This window comes from Apus apus, chromosome 1, assembly GCF_020740795.1.
Source record: "Apus apus isolate bApuApu2 chromosome 1, bApuApu2.pri.cur, whole genome shotgun sequence".
NCBI lineage: Eukaryota > Metazoa > Chordata > Aves > Apodiformes > Apodidae > Apus > Apus apus.
The window spans coordinates 132029444-132052501 of NC_067282.1; the positions used below are offsets into that span (position 1 = coordinate 132029444).

Below are 23058 nucleotides of genomic sequence, written 5' to 3' on the forward strand. Positions count from 1 at the left end.
TAAGTTAAGAAAATTATGTATATTTTTTTTTATTTTTAAACTGTTTACAGAAAATGGTAAGTAAAAACTGGGCATTAATGCTGCTGGATTTTAAAAACTGAAAGGCCCTTGTGCTGTACAGCTGTTTCTTTCTTTGAGCTCCCAAAATTCCAATTAACTCTAAAGAAGGTGATCTTAGTGATTCCAGTTGTGGAATAACTCAGAGATCAGAGGAAGAGTGGCCATCAGCTGGGTCACTTTGCCTGTTTTCAGAGCTGTGACTAGCAAGGCCCTGATCTTCTCTACACCTCTATTTCCCTTATGAGCATCTAAACTAACTAACCTCAAGTGTCAGCAACAGCTTCTCAAAATGTGTCTTGACTTTGTCTCCTAAACTGACCTGGCATTGATACTCTGTGTGAGCTCCTGGGTTTAGGTCTTGCAGTTCAGTGTCACAAGCAGATACACAGCTGCATGAGTCTGTTTCAGAGAGTTGTGGGGAAAAATTGTTTGCCCTTCTGTGGGAATATGATGGAAAGGCAGTGGATGATATTGGCACTGGAGTGGTGCAGCCTGGTTTTATTACAGTGAACAGTAGTTGAGTCATAAATGGCTGTCAATAATGGGATTTCAGAATTTCAGCCCTACTTGTGATTTTCACCAAAGAACAGTTGCAAAACCTCCATTTATAAGTATTGGAACTTTGTCATTTGCACTCTGTTTAAAAACTGATATGTTGCAGTATTCCCAAAAAGCATTTGGGTTGTTTTTTCTTTCTGCATGCGACATGATGAATTACATTGCAGCCATGCTGCCTCATAGGGGCTGTGCTTCACACCTTTACTCCCTCTTGGCTTGGATCTCTGAAAAGCCTCTATCTCCCAGGTCATTGAAGACTTCTGTGGCTGAATCGTGTAGTGAAGCCAGATAAATGGTGAGACAGTCCAACAAAGAAAATAAAAGGCCAAAATGATAACTTGTATCAACACTATTCTTGGAGCCATATTCTTGGTTTTCAGTTGGTTTGAAGCTAAATGTCTTGGCTCTGTTGAAAAAAATGATGTATTTTGTTTCTGCAGAGACAAAGTGTTTGTTGCTTTTTTTCCCTGGCAAAACTGCTTTGGTAGGTTTTCTTTGTTTAGTTTTTTTCCTATCCCTTCCCCCCATGCCCATGGGAAATTTTTCATCAGTAAAGAGAAATTCCCAAATAGCTCAAGATCTCTAGTTTGCACGTTGAAAAGGTTAAAAGGATGGAGCCTGGTCCAGTAGGAGCTCAAATTAATTTTGCAATAAGACATAGTAATACATGGAACAGCTGGTGCATCATGAGTGTCACACATGGGAATCTACTACTGGTTATCTCTTTAAAAACAAAACCAACCAACAAAAAAACCCCACAACTAACAACAAGAAAAAACACCAAAAAACCCCCCCCAAAACCCCAGTACAACCACAGAACTTCTTGGGTATTTTAGCAATGCAGCTATCTGAAATTTTAGCTAAGATGATTCTCTGATATTGCAGTGGGAATATTCTATGATTTCATCACATTTAGGGGGATGATTTCCATTTACTTTCAAGGTTCTCTGTCCTTATATAAAAGAATAATACTATTTGGATTTTAGATATTGTGAATCTCAAATTAAACATTCTTGTCCATTCAAGTAACAAGATGCTATATGTGAATCCCAAAGAAAAGGTTTTGCAAAGTATAAAAATGTTGGTATTTATCTTTTAAAGAGGTTTTTTGTTTTGTTTTGTTTTTTCCCAGGCATATTCTACTGTTGGAACCCCAGATTACATTGCACCGGAAGTCTTTATGCAGACTGGGTACAACAAGCTGTGTGACTGGTGGTCGTTGGGAGTGATTATGTATGAAATGCTAATAGGTATGTCAAAGACCAACCTAAGAAACATTCATGGGGTCCAAAGGTAACAGGGTCCATTAGTTAACAGAGTCTGATCTCCTGCGGAGTGCAGGTACTGGAATTTCATTCAGTTCTTTCTGAAGTAAGCTCCAAATTCACCTTCCAGAAAACTCTGAAGTCCTTCTACCTTTCCAAGAAGACAGCAAGAGATGATACCTCAGTTAGTTGTTTGGTGAATAACTGTTCACTATTAAATGTTTCTGAGGATCAGTTTTGTTACCTGGAAGTGACAAAATAATGTCTATTATTGCATTACAAAAGAGAACTTTTTGGCTAGTACTACTTGTTAGACTTGGGTGGTGGCAAAAACAGGGGCCTGGGTCTCACTTCCTCTTCTGGGAAAACCTTGTTAATTTTTCTATTGGCTTGTGCAGGGTATCCACCTTTCTGCTCAGAAACACCACAAGAAACTTATAGGAAAGTTATGAACTGGAAAGAAACGTTGGTATTTCCTCCAGAGGTGCCCATTTCAGAGAAAGCGAAGGACTTAATTCTAAGGTCAGTAACAAAAGCTCACTTCTGGCTACTCACCCAGAGCTGGTCATCTTCCATTAGGTTAACTTTCCATTCTGCATGATGGAAGCTTTAGATTGGAGGGGACCAGAGCAGACTAAAAAAAAAAGAAGAAATCTTTGGATGTTTTGGATTTACTCACTTCTTCCAAAACACCAGTTTTTGATCCATTTGGTTTCCGTTGAAATTTTTGCGATGGGTTTTGGTGTCAAGGTCAGACAGACACGTTTTGGTAGGGATGGTTTTTTGGCTTTGATTTTTTTTCAAATACATGATTACAAGCTTACATGATTTTGTTACAGGTAAAAAGGGCAGAGCCAAGTGCTAGAGTTATTAGTCCAAGTAGTGTTCCAGTAGCATTCCAGTAGCATACAACAAACATAACCTACAGCAAACAGTTATTCTTAATCCAGTTCCAGTTAAACTAACACAATTCCAATTATTTAACTATTGCTAATATTAATTAATAAATTTGAGTAGAATTAGTTTATTACATTTTGAATATCTATTTCTCTAGCGCTTTGCTTAACCTTTCCTGTACATTGTTGGCATCTTGAGTTCTTTGCTGGGAAGAGTGCAGTGTTGCTGCTAAGGGTTTCTTCCTCCTCAGTCTGGGCTGTGTTGGGAGCATTTTCAGATATTTGAGCTATTTATTTTTTAACATGTCTTGTTGATTGGCTCAGGAGTTCAGTTATAAAATGGATACTTGAAATTATTACATTTTCCTATACATTAAAGGATTTAAATTGGAGTAAAACATCTTTAGTTACAGACAATTTACTAAAATTAGGTCAAAACAGTAGGTTAGGCAACCAATACCTGGCCATTGGGTACTTAGTCCTTTACAGCTTGGATGGGTTAGACAACTGTTCTTGCAGCCTTAAGGAAGTTGCAGAAAAAGTTAGTTTTGTTATTTTTATGGATATGAACAAAACCAAACTAAAATAACCAAGTTCAGACAAAGCCTGACAAATCTGGAAACCTGGTCTGACCAACTGTCACAGAGGTGGCTAGGGTTGGAAGGGACCTCTGAAGATCATCCAGTCCAACCCCCCTGCCAGAGCAGGGTCACCCAGAGCACATCACACAGGAACGTGTCCAGGCAGGTTTTGAATGTGACCAGTGAAGGAGACTCCACAGCCTCTCTGGGCAGCCTGTTCCAGTGCTCTGTTACCCTCAGAGTAAAGAAGTATTTTCTTATGTTTATCTTGAACCTGTTGTGCTCCAGCTTGTGCCTATTGCCCCTTGTCCTGTCACTGGACACTGCAGAAAAGAGACTGGCCCCATCCTCCTGATATCTGCCCTTCAGATACTTATAAGCATTGCTGAGATCCCCCTCAGTCTCCTCCAGGGTGAACAGACCCAGCTCTTTCAGCCTTTCCTCATAGGGCAGATGTTCCATTCCTCTAATCATCTTTGTGGCCCTGTGCTGGATCTCTCTCCAGTGGTTCCTTATCATTTATGAACTGGGAAGCCCAGAATTGGATGCAACCAACTGGCTGGGCTGCAGTAGAAATATAAACAGTTGTGTTTTTTTCTCAAGTCACACTCAACTGCAAGCAAAAGAACATTGCAATCTATAATTGGAGACAGTTTATAGCCTAACTTGCTATGTTACTAAATTACCTGCTGAAAATTTCCCTAATCAGTGAGAAGGTGACCTTTTTTTGTATTGCCTTGTATTGATGTGAAAAGTGGCTTGTGAAGTTGGATGATATGATCATGTGGAGAGACCATGAGTTAAGGATAACTCAACAACCAAAGGCTTTGCTCATCTATGCAAACAAAATTTCATTTAACAAAGGCCAGCTGACTTGTAGAGCAACAGGAGGCCCACATCCCCAAGCTACCAAGTGCTCCCCACTTCCAGGAGGTCACCAGGTGACTCCACATGGGGCAAGACCAAGCTGCTCATTTGTCATGGACGTTTTTCCTGTTACTGTAAATCTCCCTCTTTGTGTCACCGTTGACACCTTTTGCCATCCTCAGACTGCAAGGACAGTGTAAAAATATAAAGCAATTGTTTGCTAACACATACAAAATATAGCTTGGATTCAATTTTAACACGTAGGCTAAGCATTGGTAGGCTCACCATCTCCTTGATGAGATACTTAAGAGTCTTTTCCAGCCAGCTGGAAATTGGTCCAGGCAGGTATCAGTCCAGAAGGGTCAGATTCTACTGCTCCCTGGAACAAATTCCTGATGGTACTGAGTTGTTGTCAGAGAGCTTCCACTTCCCTATTTTTTTTTCTTTAGGATTTCATACTTGGTGGTGTTTTTCCTTCTGCTTACCTGAGCAGGTAACAAGCACCATCTCAACAATCCTCTCTCTGTCTCCAGTTTAACTTTTTTCTTAATTAACTCTAAGGACTTTCTTACAGCTGTTTCTCATAAGTTGACAAATTCTTCTGGAGTCTGAGCTGAGATTACACAGCTGGGATATATGCGAAATGGGCCTTGAGTCTTTGTACCACCATCACCTGGACCTCTAAGGAGAGTGAAGGTGTGACAAGGAAAAATCAAGTTGTGGCATGTTTTAAATGTCTGTTGGCACAAAATGTGACATCAAAGAGTAGTCCTATTTCACTAAGTGTATCTGTTCCTTTTAGTTTTACTTTGAAGCATGGATTTTAAATAGTTGACAACATCCAGAGGAGTTTTTCAGTGGCAGGAACTTAAGCCTCCATTCCAAGCTAATCTTAGAGCTAGAACTTGCAGCAACTTTTCACAAACCTTAAAGACACCTTTAGAAAAGGTGTCAGTTACTGTTATGGTTTTTTGTTTTGGGACTCTTAACGTTACATTTTCTACTTCTACTGTTTCCTTTCCCTGTTAGAAGCAATAGGCAAGAAAGAACTTCCTTGAGTTCCTGATACAGGATACCACAGCAGTTTTCTTCTGTCTGCATTTATTGTAACATTCTCTTCATTTTTTTTCACTTTTTCAGGTTTTGTATCGACTCAGAAAATAGAATTGGTAGTAATGGAGTAGAGGAAATCAAAAGTCATCCGTTTTTTGAAGGAGTGGACTGGGGACATATCAGGTATATATATATATATATGCACACAGAATAAAAGCCACGAAAACAAGAATTTAATGCACTGTTAGGTCAAGGATAATTATTTCCCATTTCTTTTACTTTGAAAGGCAGCTACTGGCAGTGGGTGGGGGACAGTGAAGGTTCTTAGGCCTTGCTGACAGTTCATAGATCTGATCAGAGTTTAACTGTCTTGAGATGCCTCAGATTGACCCAGTATGCCCAGGATTGAAAACAATTGTGGTAGGGTGGCTGTGTTATTCCTGATGTATCCTTTGGTATCAGTAGAGAGCTCTTCTTCCAGTAGTAATGGGCTCTGTAGCTATTGCTATAATTGACTTATTTGAAGTAGGAGCGCAAGAAAAGCACGCTCTGTTCCAAAAATGCAGGGGAAAGAGATGAAGAGGAGAGATAGCAAGTAGGAGGAAAACACAGGGCATGTCTTTACTGCACACTGCAGGTACTGCACCTGAGGGAACCGGTATGTCTGCATAGTGCTGGGCAGGGGCACTGACTCACCTCAGTTTTGCAGCCTCTGTGGCCAAATTCTGTTGGGCCAAGCCTGGGGAGAGGGCCTGGCCAAGGCAGCTGTACCAGTTCCAGTCTTAAGTTTGTTCCTGCAGATGCTGAGCTTACATCTGCATGTACCCGAAGTGGTAACACCTTTTACAGCAGACTTTGGGACCACAGATGTTTTCAGTTGAAATGATGGCTACTGTTCAGCTCTCTTCAAGGTCTGAGGTAGTCTGATCTTTCTATAATACTGCAGTTTCTACATGAAAATCCATAGTGTGGATGTGTGATTGTCCAGCCTTTTGTATTTCTTATTTCCTCTGGAGCAGAAAGCCTCATTTAACTTTTCAGTGTGGGAGACATTAATGAGCAGCAAGAGCAGTGACATAGCTCTTCATGCCACATTTGGCAACCTGGTGAAATGGTCTCCCTGTTCCACCCAGGAGAGGATTTAATTCTAATAATTACAACCATAATAACTTGACAAGTGTATATGAATAACTTTCCCACGCTGCTGTGTTCCAGTTTGAATGCTTTCGTGGGACAGATCACTTAAGCAACTTCAGAAGCCACCTTAAAATTTCAAGGGCTGCTTAATTGCTGAGCTAATAAAGCAGTAACATGTCAGAACCAACTTACTTTGGATGAGAGATACTGGTGGCTGAGTGTCAGAAGCAGGAGCTAAAGTCAAAAGGTATTTGTATGAGGTGTTGTAAAGCAACACATGGCTCCAAATGCAAGTAAAATCCTGCTTAGCTGGGTAGGCTGGGTTTATGAAACGAAGGTAACCACAGTGGTTCTTGGTGACAGCCAAGATGGTAGCAATAGATTTGGCAGGTAAGTGTGGAATGCTGTTTCAGTTAATGGGAAAACTTTACCCCAAGTTTGCCAAGAAGATACTAATGCTAGATAGGAAACAAGTAAATCTCCCCGTGATGTCAGCAAACAGGCAAGTCAGACACATCTCCTATGGACTCAGTGGAACCTTTGTGCTTTAAAGGGATGTTGTAACTTTAAAAAGCTAAGTTAAACAAATCTGGAATTGAATGTATCTTTTCCTAGTATTCAGTATTTTGGCATTTGTTTCTATTTCCAGGGAAAGACCAGCTGCAATCCCTATAGAAATCAAAAGCATTGATGATACTTCTAACTTCGATGAATTTCCTGAATCTGATATTTTACAGCCAGGTGAGACTGTCATTGTAAATTCCAAATTTATCTCCATGATATGCCAGAACACCCCAAAGGTGCTTTTGTTGCTTTTATTCATTATTCTGATACCTTAATCAAGGTAACACACAGACTTGATCTAAGGCTGTCTTTCAAATCTAAATGTGAAACTATGATCTCTAATAGCTTCTACTTAGAACTTGGGAGGGGAGAAAAAAGCTCACAGATTTTAACAGTTAAATCTGCTATGGCATATATAATAAGCACAGAACAGTGCAGTTTTCTATCATACAGTCTGTCTAACCAAATTCTGGTAAAACTTAATGCACTCAATTGTTGGTGATCTTGAATGACTTTTGAGCTTCACGCCAGGCATAAATGTTCATATATTTGTGGACCAAATTCTTAAACAGATTATTATTTCACACAAAGATTTGTGAACCTGCCTGGCTATGCAAAGAATTTAAGTTTTTTTTTTGTTCATTTCTATTAGCAATGAGTAGGAAACTTTTATACATAAAAGGCTGGATTCTCTAATATGCCAGATTCTCCCAGCTACCACTCTTTTCAGTTATTAAGGTCTTAAAGATAGGCACATATATAAGGATGATTAATTGATGACAGATGAGTGTAGGTGTGCTAACAACCATAAGAATTATCAAAAAGCTGTTTTTTTCTTATATGGCTTTTATTTAATGGCAAGGAAGCTTGTCCCTTTAATTCAAAAGCAATCAATCTCTGCTGCCTAAGTTAAGCTGTTTAAGTCCATATTTGGCTAATGCCAAGTATATTTGTATTTGTTTTGGCATTTCAGACCCACTGAAAATGTTACTATACGTCTAGATACCTTAACAAAAACTTTGATAGCAATCTCTTTGGCATCTTGAGTTCAAATATTGTCACAGGACTCTAAAAGCAGCAACCAGAGAGCTCAATATAAAAGCCCATTGTAGCAAATGTCCCTGTGCAGCTCACCAGCCATGTGGGCTGTTCATAAAGTAAGAGGAGGCTGTACAAGCCCCACTGAAGCTGTAAGCAAGGATGAAGCCCTAGGAAAGTAATATGTGTGGCATGTGTAGTTCTCTTGGGAGAACTTGGATATATCATCTTCTGTTTGTGGTGAGGATAACGTGATATCTATACCTGCGTTTGCTGTGCGTGGAGCAACCTAAATGGTAGGGGGGGGTTGTAATTGTATATCCTGTGGGTGTGTTAAAGGTTCCTGTCAAGGTATAGGAGCTTGTTATGGTGTGTAGATGGACTAAAAAAACCCAAAACCCAAACATACAAATCCCTTTTTCCACTTCAGAGAGAGATGCTGAAATTGTAACTCAGACCATTGACAAAAGGCAACAGGCATGATTAGAAACAGAATTTCTTCAAGGAGTTTCTGCTGATTTAAGGAAATAACAGTTCAGGGTTGTTGATGTCAGTGCTCTGTGAAAAGTCCTCTCAGAAGCAGTGCTGGTTTTAATTTTGTTTTGGTTTTGTTTCTGAATTCTAGTGCCAAACACAACGGAACCTGACTACAAATCCAAAGACTGGGTTTTCCTCAATTATACCTACAAGAGGTTTGAAGGGCTTACACAGCGTGGCTCGATCCCTTCCTACATGAAAGCTGGGAAGTTGTGAAACGAAACACAAACCCACAAAAGAAATATAAACCTCAGGTAGCTGCATCACCAGACCCGCTTGGCATTAGTTTATCAATACATTGACTCTGGTGCGCATCAATTTCACAAGGAAATTCTACAGGATTAGGATTTCTGAGACTACTACAGGAATTAGTTGGCAGTGCCAGCTGGCTTTTTTTTTTTTTTTTTAATATTTGAATATTTTTGTTAACTTTATTATACGAAGGTACTGGAATAAAAGGAACGTACATCCCTTTGTAACTGCACTGCCTATGTGTGTATAACGGTTAATTATGCCTCTCTGTACTGTGGCTGTGTTTGTACTGCAAACCATCTAATCCACCCAGGAGTAAAGCATATCATTTGATGGAGCATTGTTATTGTGCTGCTTACCTGGTGGGATTTAGAGATGCAGTATAAAAAACAATTTCCCACATTTGCAAAAATCTGAGCAGTTGCTCAAGGGTGTTTCAGTTGTGGTCTGCAGGATACCCTGTGAGTGTGGCAACATTGAATTATTTTAAATAGCAGTGTCCTGTGGGCCTACTTGTGCCCTGCCTACCCTCGCTCCTCCCCACTGGAGGGCTTTGTCAGCCCATTGTCCTCTGCTTCTCTTTCTTCCATTTTCCACTGTGTGTGGCAGTGGAACAGTCTCTGTGTCAGGTTTAGTGGTATTTCTACTTAAAATGCTAGTTGATGGCTATGACTGTCTAAGATGACTATGCCTGTTGACCACTGCTGAAAGATTTTTAACAGAAGGGAAACTTGCTGGTACCAAGTTCCAAGGAGATGAAATGTCATTTCCAGGACAGCATTTCTTCCTCTGCTGTAAGGCAGATAATCTTTTTGCTACTGATAATTCAAATGGCCTTTTCTGTCTGTGCAAAACGTATTCTAGTAAAGTGACCAAACTGCTGCTTTTTCTTTTTTTGTCTCCCTAAGAAGTTCAAGGCTAGAGCCTTTCCTGTCCAGAGCACCCTGTAGCTGCCTTTGTCAAGCCAGAGGAAATGGAGTGTCCCACTAGACTCAGGCTCTCGTGTGGGCTCCATCTTCTAGTTTCTCCATCTAATGTGGACCATGGGATTAAAACAGTTCAGCTGAGCCTGCAGCCCAGTTTCCAGGAACCCTGAACCAACCACAGTATCTAAATGCTGTTCTCACTAGTCTGCAGGATGGTGACAAACTGACAGAAGATACGGGTCTCCTTCTCCTAGGTCAAGGAAACTGAAGCAGAAATCCTTCCATCTGCCGGGTATGTTTTTTCTTCTCAGCCCAGCAGCAGTTCAGGACAGAATTGCACTCCTAGAACAGTTCGGAATTACCTGGTCATTGGCAAATTTTTCTGTATCTCTGCGTGTACCAGCATATTATCTGCAGTACTTTGAATCTATCATAATACAGTAGAGATGTTCAGTGTCATTTTCTGGTTACAAATGAGATTTACAGCAATGAAAAATTCCCCAGTAATTGAAGCATAGTCGCTGTTGCTGCCATCCTCCTTTGAATGCAAGTGAAAGGCACTCTGAAGCCTCTGCAGTGCCCATAGGAGTGAAGCACAGGATGTTATGGTACACAGCAGGAAAGACTCCATTAAGATTGACTTTTGCAGCAAAATGGAAGTGACTGTTTACAAAGCTATTTACAGAAATGTTTATTGCTGTTAGGCACCATGGTATCAGCTGTTCAGCATTATTTACATGCTTTAAAAACACACTGGGGTGTTCACATGTTACCAGCAAGCCCATCAGTGGCTTACTGACATGCATGTAGTCTTCTCCAATCCAACAGCTACTAGGTTCCTCAAGGGCTTCAGTGATGTCTTTCCTCCAAGATCTTGTTTCTCTCCAAACATCTAATACTTATTTTTAATGCCTATCTACAAAAAACTTTAGTCTTTAGCTCATCACAGAGGAGCAGCCACTGCCTCAGGGTCCATCCAGTTTACACAGTGTTATATCAGAACATGGTTAAGCTAAACTTTTGCCTAAATGCTGGATTTATGTGGGAACATCTCATTAATCTCCAGTTTTTCTTCCGAGACCTTACACTAATTAACACCCCTTTATTGCTGTGGGGGCAAGACCCCTCAGAAATTCCCCAGTGTTGTTCTTAGCCTTGTCAGTGTAGTGAAGCTCAACCTCTATCCATACAAAGACTGTCCAAAACAGTAAGTCACTTAAATCCACCTTTAACATTTCAGACTTCATTCTGCCAGTGCCCTTAGCAGCTTTTGAGGCTTCTCAGGAAAGGAAATTTCTTTTCTAAGGTATTCAGTCCATTCTACCCAGACAGAGGAGCTTGGGCAGAATATGTCTGAGATGCAAACTTGCCCTCAAAGGACACTGCTATTCAAAAGAGAATTGTTAACAGTTTTCATTTCCAGTCTCCTTCATGGGGCACTATGTGCACCAGAAATAGAATTCCTGCAAACAAGACATTTCAAAAGACCACAGTTACCCTATTTCCCTAATAAGAAGTCTTTGCTTGAATTTGCTAAGACAAGATAAGTTTCATGGAAACTGCAAATGCTCAGTAATACTGGTGATTTATTCTTTTTTTTCTGCAGGTTTTGGGGGAGGGAAGATAAATGCACACTTAATTTAAAGCTATCTATTAAACAACTATGTCTGTACATACTGGTTTACAAACTTCAAAAAAAAGCTCAACCCTTGTATTTGTAACACTAAAGATAATACTCATTTCAAATTGCGGATGATTAATCATATCAGTGCTCACATAGGAATTCTATCCATAGGGAACAACCTGCAGCCTATTTATCATAAACTCCTGTATTGTGGTAGTTGATTTTATTTTTTTTAACATAGCATTCTTTTAATCAGTAAGTCAAGTTAAACAGAATATTAGCTACTGCTTTTAGGATGATAGAATTTTTTTTAAGGTGAAACTGTGACACTGTAATGGATTAAAGAGAACAGAAGGTTAATCTACACTGGCTTTCAAAAAATGGAAGTGCAACATATCTTTTGTTATTTTGTCTTTTGGATGGTTGTGTTTTTTCCTTTGGCAATGTTTGTCACTGTGCCATTTATTTTTCTTATTCTTGGAGTACCAAAGATTCTGAAATGGCTTGATGATTGCAACCATGTGAAAATTTATTTTCTGAAACTGTTTTGTTAACTTTTGTTAAAATGTGGAATTGTGTATGCAAATTCTTATCAGAGGTTTGCTGGGAAGTTAACCTATTCCAGCAGGAAAAACCTGAGTGCATCAATGGAAGTGGTGGGCCTGAATCCAAATTTTGGATCTGAATACCCTGAAGCTGGGGGGAGGAAGCTTGCTGGGAAATGCAGCTGAGCTTTTTTGCACTTTGTTCCATCTCCCATCAGTGTGAGTGAGTGGCCTTAGGTACAGGACATCAGCAGAGGTGGTTTCATGCGCAAAAGGAGTGGAAAGAATCGCCAGCATTCAGAAAACAAATATTGTTGATACTGCGTTTGCACTGTTCAATTTGCCTTGCTGGAGAGTTATATAAGTGTTATTTTTATAGGTCAATTGTTGAACACCAGAGCCACTGGATACAGTATGGAATAATAGCATCTGACATGGGTGAATTCACCTAAGTGCAAAGGGGCTTGCTGGAAGCTCTCCACACTACTAAGACAAATGGGCATAAGCAGTACAAAGGGTGTTGTCTGCTCCTTGGAAAGAGGTGACTTTCCTCCTCTGCAACAGCAAGTAGGGAATACTGCAGTTAGCCCAGTGATACTCTTAATGCTTAGGAAGTGCTCTCACTTTTTCAATAATATGAGCAATTACAAGCATTGTTACATACTGTACCTTGTCCTTTTAATGTTGATATATTACAGCAGCTCGTTCTTGGAGTCAAAATGGCAAATGCTATATTTTTCTTAGATTGTTTCATTAGTTGTGGTTGGGAAAGTTACATAGAAGCATTATAAAAATTTATATGAGGCTTTTTACAGCATTTGAAAATAAAAGTAGCATTCCTTTTGTAAATTTGCTGGGTTGATTTTTATTGCTTAGTCCAGTGTTCTGGTTTTGCTTCTTTTCTGGAATGGGAGACATCCAAGGAATTGAGACACTATTCTCAGCTTGAATTCCACAGACAGTGAAAACCCCAGTGTCACTACTCAATCAGAAAATAGAGATCTCAAAAATTGCTCAACTTTACCAACTGCAGTCATGTGAAGCTGCTTCTAAAATAGTTACTGCTCTTCACAAGAGATTACTTCTTCCCTGTAGGCCATAAGTTATACAAGGAAGTGTATATGGGCAGTTGTGTCCTTCAATTCACTGTAGGAACAATTTTGTGCTACTGTTCCCCATTCCTTGCTGAGTTCAGCACAGTGGCAGCAGATGCAGTTTTGAAATAATCATGTGAAAAAAAATGATTAGATTTGAGCAGCTGAAAGCAAAGAGGAGCTAGCAGCTGGAATCTGGCCTTCTCTGGAGCCCTCCAGTGAATAACAGCCTTCCACTTGAACTGCAGCTCAGTAAATGATATAATTTCAACAGAATGTTACAAATTTTATTCAATGGGATTACATTTTTCTTCCAGTAGCTGGATATTATATCTCAGAGCTACATATCCAAGGAAATGCAGGCTCAATTCTTTATCTCCTTGCATTACCAAATTCAGTATTCCTCAAAAATACAGCACTTTAATAGCAAATATAAAGGCTATGCCTTCAGCTTGTGCAGAAATGTGGGGATTTTCAAATATTAGTTTAATATTTAGAAGACATACTGGAAATATATGTTGTACATTTTTCATTTCTTTACTCTTGTAGAAAATGTGCCTTGTACATAAGCAAAACAATTTTGCTTTGGACAATAAAATGTCTTCTGACAACCTTCCCATGGAAGGAGAAGGGAGGAGTATTCATAAATGGTCTGTCTGTCTCACTGTTCGGGAGTGATGACCTTGCAAGTTGTCAAGGCCAAGCTGAATGAGGCTTTGAGCAACCTGGTCCAGTGGGAGTTGTCCCTGCCCCATGGCAAGGGGGTTGGAACTAAATGGTCTTTAGGGTTCCTTCCAACCCAAACCATTCTGTGATTCTATTACAGTAGTGGTTCCCAGCTCTGGCCTTGGACATGGATTAACTTGTAGTTCAGGAAGTGCTTAATGTACTTCTTTAAGGTAATTTAATACATTATGTATGTAAATATTTGATAGCAGAGGGGTTCTAAAATGCCTATCCCATAGCTGAACTTCAAAGATGCAAGCAGATGTTAAATGTGGGTGCTAGTAGACTGTAACATAGTCAGCTATGAGCCATGTTGGGTTCAGCAGTGCCAGGCTGCTGCAGGGATTGCCATGCTGCCTAAAAGAAGTTGCTGTCGGAAAGATACCAAGTATATTAACTATTGGGACAGTTCAAGGCTGGAGAAGGGTAAGTTTATATATATATATATAAAATACAAAAGCATATGTTCTGTCAGTAGTAATGGCACTGGGATGCATACACTTCATTACACAGGAACACTTCTACAGTTGGTGGGAGGGGAAACGAATTACACACACGCAGAGAGAGTTCATTTCTCTGCCTCCTACTCCTCCCACCACCTCTCCAAGTTATTTGATAGCTCCGAGGTTGTTGTTCTCTGGGGAACTGGGGCATGTGGGCTTGAACCTTCTCATGCTGAGGAGGGAAATTAACTCAGGTTTCTCATTTCCCAATCAAGTCAGAGCTCTGCTAGGAACACTTTGTTTCTGATTTGAACTGACCCTTGATGCCACATCTTGTTTCTGCACCAGCTGCTTTAATCCATTTCTAGTGAGCCACCATCTGCTGCTGCTTCTCTCTCCTCTTAGGAGTACGTGCTCTCTCTATGTGCTGTCCCTAGGCAGTCAGTCTTCCATTGGTAGCAGTTCTTTCCATTCAGGCTTCCCTGCCTGTCCTCTCTCCCAAAGACAAAATCTTTGCCCTGGCCTCTACACTTCATGCCCATGAAACTAAAGAATGTTGAAAAGGCAGCTCATCAGCAAAGTCCTGTGGTCTTGACACTGTTGTGTAAAAACGTAGCTGTGGCCCCTGCTCCACATTTTGAAAAAGAGATGGCAGCTACAGATAGCAAGTGTTATACACACACCAGTTCTCTGTAACACCTGGTTTTCTTCCAGGGATGTGGGCAGAGTCTGCCCCCTCAGTGTGGATGCATAGGTTGGAATATGAAGGTAATGCAGCTCCAGTGGGAAGCAGGTGCCAAGACACTCCCTGGGCCATGTCCATACATATATGGCCATCTGCAAAACTCTGTGCCTCAAAATGGGAGCACTGATTTGGCCACACTTCTCTCCAGTGTTAGGACTTACTCAAAAACTGCAATAGCTCTGCTAGTCTTGGACACTTCATTACCCTACCAAGTCTACTTCTGACTTAATATATATATTTAACAATAACGAATGATCAGATAAGAACTCGAGTGAGTTTTTGACCATGACAGAGTGAATCACTGCAAAACCAGACACACATCTCAAAATTTTCAGTGCAGCAGGCTGCCGTTGAGGTCTCATCCAGCTCCCACTAACGTCAGCAAAAGATCCCTATCTAAAGCCCAAAGAAACCAATGAACAAGTATGGTCTTAAAAGCAAGCTGTTTGCTGATGTGATGCTTTCATGTTTGTTACAAATGAGACAAAGATTTTACCATGTATAGAATGCAATTGGTTATAAAGTAGGGCTGTGAAGAAGATGCCTTGTGGCTTCAAAGAAAAAAGTAACAAACTTGCAGGGCACTTGTGCTAATAAAGAAGAAAATATTGCCTGTTTTGTTTCATAAAATTAGTGCCTCAAGGTAACTTTGTAAATTGTACAATTTTATTTCAATGCGTTTTTCCAAAATAGCACAGTATGTCATTGTGGGATTTGACCCAGACTGGGCCCCAGTATGGATTTTGCATTTTCTAGGAAGCAGACAGATGGGCAAAGCTCTGCTGAGTAACATTAGACCTACTTACAGGCCCACTCTGTGTAACAGTCGTTGGGTTTCTCTTTTCAGTTAATTCTGCCTCTGCTTAGTGGCACAGATTGAAGGTGGTTTACGTTCCTGTATCTTGGCATTGTTCCTATACCAGCTGTTTAATATAAGGCTGTTAACACTTTGCAAGCTCAGGAATAGGTACTGTGGGTGACAAGTCTGCTTTAATCAAGATGACTTTCAGACAGTGACATCATGCATTGTCGGGACCTTTGCAGGCACGATGGATGAGACAATTGCAGCTTAAAGGTTCACAGGTTGGTTGGGTGTATATATCCAAGAATAGGTGTTTTGTCCTTAGAGATCTACTGCTGTCACACCTGGTTTTGCTCTCTTTCAGCCACAGCAGAAAAGGCACTAGATGGGATTTCCCTGAACCTAGAGAGGTAGGACTCAGCTTGGGAGCTGCCATTTGAGCACCACAGGCACACTTCAATTGCTTTTCATTTCAACAGGCCCCCTAAACAGCTTTATTTATCCTTATGTAGAGATTTGTAGCAGCAATACTGTTTTTCAGAAACATCAGACACTAGGCTTTTGGTAGGCAGTCAGAAAACACCAGATTCTGCCAGGAATGAAAAGACTATTTAAAAACTGAAGCTTATTTTCTTTTTAAATCAAAAGTGGCACCATCCAATTGAAAGACTTAGGTAGGAGACTTACAAGCAAGTGAATTAGTATGTGGGCACAAACCTCACCAGCCAGGACTCCAAAATAATGCAGACACTTTGGAAAATACTAATCTTTTTTACTTGTTCTAATTTAGTTAAAAAACAAAGTAAAATGATCGCCCTCCAATAGCAAGATTATAGAGGGAGAGCAAGTAGGATTTGGAAGCTCCTCTCAAACTTGATTGATCATGCAAGGAATTTGTCTGAGATTCATAGAACTTTCAGGCCAGACTATATCACCATCACAATCCAACCTGATGTACCACATAACATAACCCATACAACTTCACGTGCTGTATTGTGCCAGCATAGCACAGTCTGTTGCTGGCAAAGCCTGAATTACTTTGTGCTGGTTTTTTGCTTCTTCAGGTGGCTTCCGTGCCAATGACCTAGTGGAAATCACTTTAAAGAGCTTATTGTTGTTATTGGCTGATTACAGTATCATCATGCTATTTATATAATTTTTGAAGCAAAAGATTCTCTGATTTGGGGAAGAACAGCTTTTAAAATGATCATAGATTTTACTAATGCATAGACACAGAATTTGAAGCAAAATCAAAAAACTGCTTGTGGTGCCCTTTGAAGTAATGCAATTACCTTCAAGCACAAACCACTCACTAAAAAGGATTTTTTAAAACTGTATTAATTCTATCTAGCCTGTTCACATGTGCTCTACAAAAACATACCAGATTTAGGACACAGGTATCGCTCGTTACATTACTTTGAGCCATGTGAATCAGAATGGCTGAGGGGGAAACCTTAAACCCTTGTGGCCTGGAAGGAAAGTCTGTGAAAAATTGGTATTTATATTGACAGGTCTGCTGAGTAACTTCAGTTTACTGGTATTAAGATTCAATAGGAAAAAGTTAGCTAGCTCACCCTAAGCAGTCACCTAAGTATGTTTTTATGTGAAGCAGTATCAGTCACTCTAACAGTCAACCTGTCACTCTCAGCTTCTGAAATAGGTCTCTTTAAGTGTGAGGTGCATGGAACTAGCTTGCTACCAGCAAATACACAAAGAAATTCACACTCACTCCAGGATGGTATCTCAGAGAAATGCTGAGTGGATGCTCTTCTTGTCCTTCGTAATAGCTAAGACATGCGATGCTTTTGATGTCATTAATCATTCTCAGAAAAGAAAAAGAAGTAATACTACAGACACCTTTCTTTAACTGCTTGGTCTCAGGGTATTATTTAACTGCTCTGAAGTTTGATTGTTATTTTTACCCTTTTAACAAGTTGTTGTATAAGTTGTTTGGGAAAAGGGGCTACTGGTTGCTTACATAAAGGGTTCTGTTCTCTATTTTATAGCTAAAAGCTACTCAAGAAAGTGCTCACCTGAGTGCTTTACATAAACTGGGATCCTACCCTGCCAAGACTCAAGGCTAACTATGTGCTATGAATACAAGCTACTGTCATATATTAATTGTATTACATGTTAAACAAAGAGACAAATCACTACCCTTGAATAAGTATAATAAATTATGTTTAAAATCTCTGTTAATTATTTGATAGTGCATTAACTTTGTAAGAACTCTCTAAGTGCCAGGAGATGTGACATTGACCGTGGATGAGAAATACACAGAAGAAAAAATGACAGGCAGACATATTGCTAAGGGACTGATCTGATTTTCTGACCTAGACATAGCATAAAGTGCCATAAATTTCTGCACTCATTGAATTACAAGTACTTCCACTGTTGCACTAAAAAATAATAATACATAAAATGTGAATAAGGTACATTAGCTCTGTTTCTAGTGAATCAGTTAGAAAAAAAAACCCAAACAACAAACAAAACAAAACACAAAAATAACCCCAAAAAACCACTACTGCACTTTGAATGTCCTCATTGACTGTTCCCATATAGAGAGAATTTGTATTTCATAGCTGTTAACCTACTAAGTTTGTTAAAAGAGTTTTCTGGTACTATTTAAATCTTTAACTCATTAAGCTTATAACCATAGCCATCTTCAACTTTCTATGGTTACTGAGTCTCAAACACTTTCAGTCAATGTAGCTGACTCATACATCTGAAATCTTAACATTTGGGTGTCCACTGATGATGCAAACCTGGAGGAGGGAGCTCCTAGCTTCAAAACTGGGGCAAAAGAGTATTTTAGCAGAGCTAGACATGGCATTTAAGCTTCCTATTAACAAATTCTTAGAACACTTTTTTTCAGTATCAGTTGTGGTATGTGAATAAAACAAATGTTCATTAAATGTGCAGTGATTTTCTCAAAGATGGCAACACTGCTTAACTCCTGTTTTTCAGCTCTTCCTACTGCTTTTTGTTCCATTTAGGGCAGAAATGGTTTGCAATTGCTTTACTTCAATACTAATTCTGCATGATCAGCTGGACCCAGCATGGCTGAATTCATATATCACTGCAATAATAACTGTGGGATTATGTACAGCTTGAAATTCTGAGGTAAAAAGTTGGATTTGCAAGGGAAAAAAGTACCTTATGAAAAGGTGTGCATTGGGAATGTTGTAGTAATGCAATTGCATTTGTTCAGCAACAACCCCAGCTGGAACTCTCAATTCCTCAGCCAGGTCTGAATATTCTGTTAGGGCCAATCACGCACTCTGCCCTTCCACATGCCCAGTCTAACCCTTGGGCTTAGCTATGGGCAAGATGCTGAGCTGCCCACGCCTATACAGAGAAGGTGCTTCTGAGCTGAATATGAAATGTCTTGAGAGCTTCCAAGTATAAAAGATGGCACAAATGCAATTCAGGGCTGCATCTGAGTACTCCTTCCCAAGCTTATAGTTTGGAGTTTAGGCAAGTATATCCTGCCTAAATCTCTGAAGGCTATGAATGAAACACAGCCTTGTTTTCTGAGGTTTTTTTCCCCAGCTCTATCATTGACTAGGCAAGTTACTACTCTTCCACCACATCCCATTAAATTCATAGGAGTTCAAATGGCTCTGGCCCACACTGTTTTGTGAGGACTTACTTTCTCAAGTTCTTAGAATCATAGAATCATATAATCACAGAACTGGAAGAGACTCTTAAGATCACTGAGACCAACCATAAGCCTTTCTCTGCCAAGTCCACCATTAAACCATGTCCCTGTATGCCATATCTACACATCTTCTAAATGCCACCAGGATGGTGACCCAATCAGTCCCGTGGGCAGCCTGTTACAGTGCCTGACAAGCCTTTTGGTGAAGAAATTTTTCCTAATATGCAATCTAAACCTCCCCTGGAGCAGCTTGAGGCCATTTCATATTGTCCTACCACTTGTTACTTGGGAAAAGAGACCAACACCCATGAAGAGACCAGCACCCATTTTTCTACAACCTCCTTTCAGCTAGTTGTAGAGAGTTTTGGCAGACAGAGATGTTTATACATAATGAAAATGAAGACAATACTGCACTGCTGTCTTAGATGGAATGATGGAAGCAGAGAAGCAAAGATTTGATGAGACTTATGTTTCAAGGTATTACCTTTCCCAAGATAAAATATTAACTTTCCTACACACACAAAACAGACGTAGAAACAGCTTTTTTACACACATGAGATTTTTGTCCAGGTATATCAAGCTATAGTAAGAACTACAGAATGGCTGGGGTGGGAAGGGACCTTAAAGATCATCTAGTTCCAACCCCCCTGGTTTAGGCAGGGACACCTCCCACTAGACCAGGTTGCTCCAAGTCCCTGTCTCTCCAATTTAGAGACGCCGCCGCTGTGCGGGAAAAGTGTCAAATGCTTTGCACAAGTCCAGATAGATGACGTCAGCTGCTCTTCCCTTATTGACCAATTCTGTAACCCCACTGTAGAAGACCATCAAATTTGTCAGACACACTTTGCCCTTAATGAAGCCCTGCTGGCTGTCACGAATCACCTCCTTATTTTCCATGCACCTTAGCATAGTTTCCAGGATAATCTGCTCTATGATCTTTCCAGATGTGAGACTGACTGGCTTGTAGTGCCCCAGGTCCTCTTTTTCCCCTTTTCAAAAAGGGGGGTTATGTTTCCCCTTTTCCAGTCAGTGGGAATTTCACTGGACTGCCACGACTTTTCATGGAAATATCATGGAAAGCAGCTTTACAACTTCATCCAGTTCTCTCAGGACCTGCTGATGCATCTCATCAGGTCCCACGGCCTTGAGCACCTTCAGATTCCTTAGATGCCATAGGTGGTCCTTAATTTTCCCAGTCTTTGCCTTCTGCAACTTGGTGTGCCTTGAGCACTTACCAGCAAAGACTGAGGCAAAAAAGTAATTAAATACCTCAGCCTTCTCCATATCCCAGGCTACAAGGTCTCCCATTTCCCTTCTGAGAGGACCCACATTTTCCCTAGCCTGTTATCACTAATATGCCTATAGAAGCATTTCTTGTTGCCCTTGATTTCCCTGGATGAATTTAATTATATCAGGGCTTTAGCTTTCCTAACCTGATCCCTGGCTGCTCAGTTTCTCTGTATTCCTCCCAGGCCACTTGTCCTTGCTTTCACCCTCTGTAGGCTTCCTTTTTGTGTTTGAGTTTTTCCAGGAGCTCCTTGTTCATCTACGCAGGCCTCCTGGTGTTTTTGCCTGACCTCTTCTTTGTTGGGAAGCATTGCTCCTGAGCTTGGAGGAGATGATCCTTGAATACTGACCAGCTTTCTTGGGATCTTTTGCCCTCCAGAGCTTTATCTACCAAGCAGGTCCCTGAAGAGGCTAAAGGCTGCTCTCCTGAAGTCGAGGGTAGTAAGCTTACTTTGCACCCTCCTACCTGCCCTAAGGATCTTGAATTTCACCCTTTCATGGTCACTGCAGCCAAGGCTGCCCTTAAGCTTCACAAACCTTCAGCAGAACTTCAACATTTCTTTAATTTTGAAGGGGATGAAAAAAGCTTTATTTCTTAAAAGCGTCAACAATAACAAAAAATCTCTTGCAATTTTATAAAAAGCTATAATCCCCCTGTAGTCTTACCACCAGTGGTGAGGTGCTTATAAACATTACTACAAGAGTCTCTCTGCGCTGTTTCTACAGCTCCAGCCTCATTGTTCTGTTGCAGGTGACTATCCTTTTGAAGATAACAGCTTCTCAGAAAACTATCTTTCAAGCAATTTGTATCTGCAAGAGCAATTTTATAACCCATAGTTTTGTCTTAACCCTTTGTATGCTTGCAACCTTCTTTGGCCTGGACAGATTACTGAACTATCACTCACATACATGTATTTCCTCTCAGCATAATGTAGTCAATTAGTAGTAAAGTAGTAAAGAAGTATTTTTGTGTATATATTTGCTTGTTTGTGTGTATATTTAGCCACACCTCCTTTTCCCTTTTAGGGAAGGATGTTTTTATCTTACAACTTTATTATGCCTCCCGAAAAAAAACGGAAAAAAAAATATTTGACTGCAACTCAAAGACATGCATTTTAACAAATTAGATATTAACCAGAACGGATGATTAAAGACCATGATATACTTGGCAAAATATTCCCCCTACTTTTGTTAGTTCCAAAGGAACCCCCATTACTAACAGCAGACAGAAGCTCTGAAAGCCCACTGTACAGGACACCTGCAGAAGCAGCTTCCTTCACACTGATCATCTGGATCCAGCTTTCCTGGGAAGTGACACCAGCTGCACTGCACATGCACTTTCCCTCAAACCTGAACCCAACGGGTAGAAACAGGCACGCGGAGATGGAACAGCTAAGGATGTGCCGGTCTTAGGCAACAGCCTATTCTGCCACCCCAGCAACTGGAACTGAGCAAGCAGAGGCTACATCAAAGTTAACGCAGAGAAGACAGTAAGAAGAGTTCTGCCGGCGGGAGCAAGCACTGCTGAAGTCCTGATGCCCTCACTCTACATGTTGTACAGTTTTCATTTCAGACTGGCCCTAGTGGGGTCCTGTGGACTGTTAACAGCTGGAGCACATTAATCTCTTACAAGTGCATCTTGAGCTCCTAACAAAGACAGGAATACACTTTGCCTACACCAAGGCTACCCCTGGATGTGAACCAAAGCGTGGCGAGGATGATGATTCACTTGAAAAGTACACTCCTGGTATGAGCAAAAAACATAGCCTCAGCACCTGCTGTAGTCCGGGTCTATGAGCACAATTTAATATACAAGTTAACCTGATGTTTATGCTACTTTTTGCGGACACGTGACTGTTCTCTGTCCTGCTCTGCCCCCACACACTGGACCAGATGACCCAAAGAGGTGCCTCCCAGCCACAATTGTTCCAGGATCCTGGTTCTTCCACAGACAAGGTGTCCTCTCTCCAGCAACCCCGGCAAGTCTGACAGGTGCGTAGGCCAAAGTGACTGGGGGGGGGATTCTCCCCCAGGTCAGAAGGGACCCACACCTACCCTGACTCTCCGGTAGAGCAGAGGGCAGCTGTGAAAAGCCACCCGGGGCACATCCTCCGCCGGGGGATGAAGGAGGGCGGCCAGGGCCAGGCGGGAGAGGCGGGACAGGCCCCGCGGCCCCGTCCCTCAGCGGCAGCGCGGGACTCCGGCCGCTCCCCGCCGCAGGGCGCGGCCGCAAATCTCGCGAGAAGTGCCCGGTTGGCCCGGAGAGCGGGGATGGCGGCGCTGCCGGGGCGGCCGTGAGCCCTCCCTGCCCGGCAGCCCTCCCTGGCCCGGGCAGCCCTCCCTGCCCGGCAGCCCTCCCTGCCCGGCAGCCCTCCCTGCCCGGCAGCCCTCCCCGCC

General features: G+C 41.2%; 2 protein-coding genes and 1 long non-coding RNA gene across 6 annotated transcripts in view; 2 read left to right on the forward strand and 1 right to left on the reverse strand.

The window, feature by feature from the left end:
• STK38L (serine/threonine kinase 38 like) overlaps nt 1-12752 on the forward strand; it is a 49263-nt gene extending 36511 nt beyond the window's left edge. For 3 of the 4 annotated variants that reach the window (XM_051608535.1, XM_051608536.1, XM_051608537.1), the window contains exons 10-14: nt 1751-1868; nt 2282-2405; nt 5368-5463; nt 7067-7158; nt 8645-12752. In XM_051608535.1, the coding sequence (XP_051464495.1) occupies nt 1751-1868; nt 2282-2405; nt 5368-5463; nt 7067-7158; nt 8645-8772 (558 nt within the window). In that variant the 3' untranslated portion in view covers nt 8773-12752. The remainder of the gene's footprint in view (nt 1-1750; nt 1869-2281; nt 2406-5367; nt 5464-7066; nt 7159-8644) is intronic. The other variant, XM_051608538.1, reaches the window with a different exon arrangement.
• LOC127380094 (uncharacterized) lies at nt 1-22874 on the reverse strand. The gene is made up of 3 exons (XR_007888424.1): nt 22717-22874; nt 2439-2517; nt 1-2127 (listed from the first exon to the last, which is right to left on the reverse strand). It is a non-coding gene; the product is annotated as an uncharacterized LOC127380094 (long non-coding RNA).
• BMAL2 (basic helix-loop-helix ARNT like 2) overlaps nt 22630-23058 on the forward strand; it is a 36516-nt gene continuing 36087 nt past the window's right edge. The window contains exon 1 of the mRNA XM_051608532.1: nt 22630-22653. The gene's annotated coding sequence lies outside the window, so the exon portion shown is untranslated. The remainder of the gene's footprint in view (nt 22654-23058) is intronic.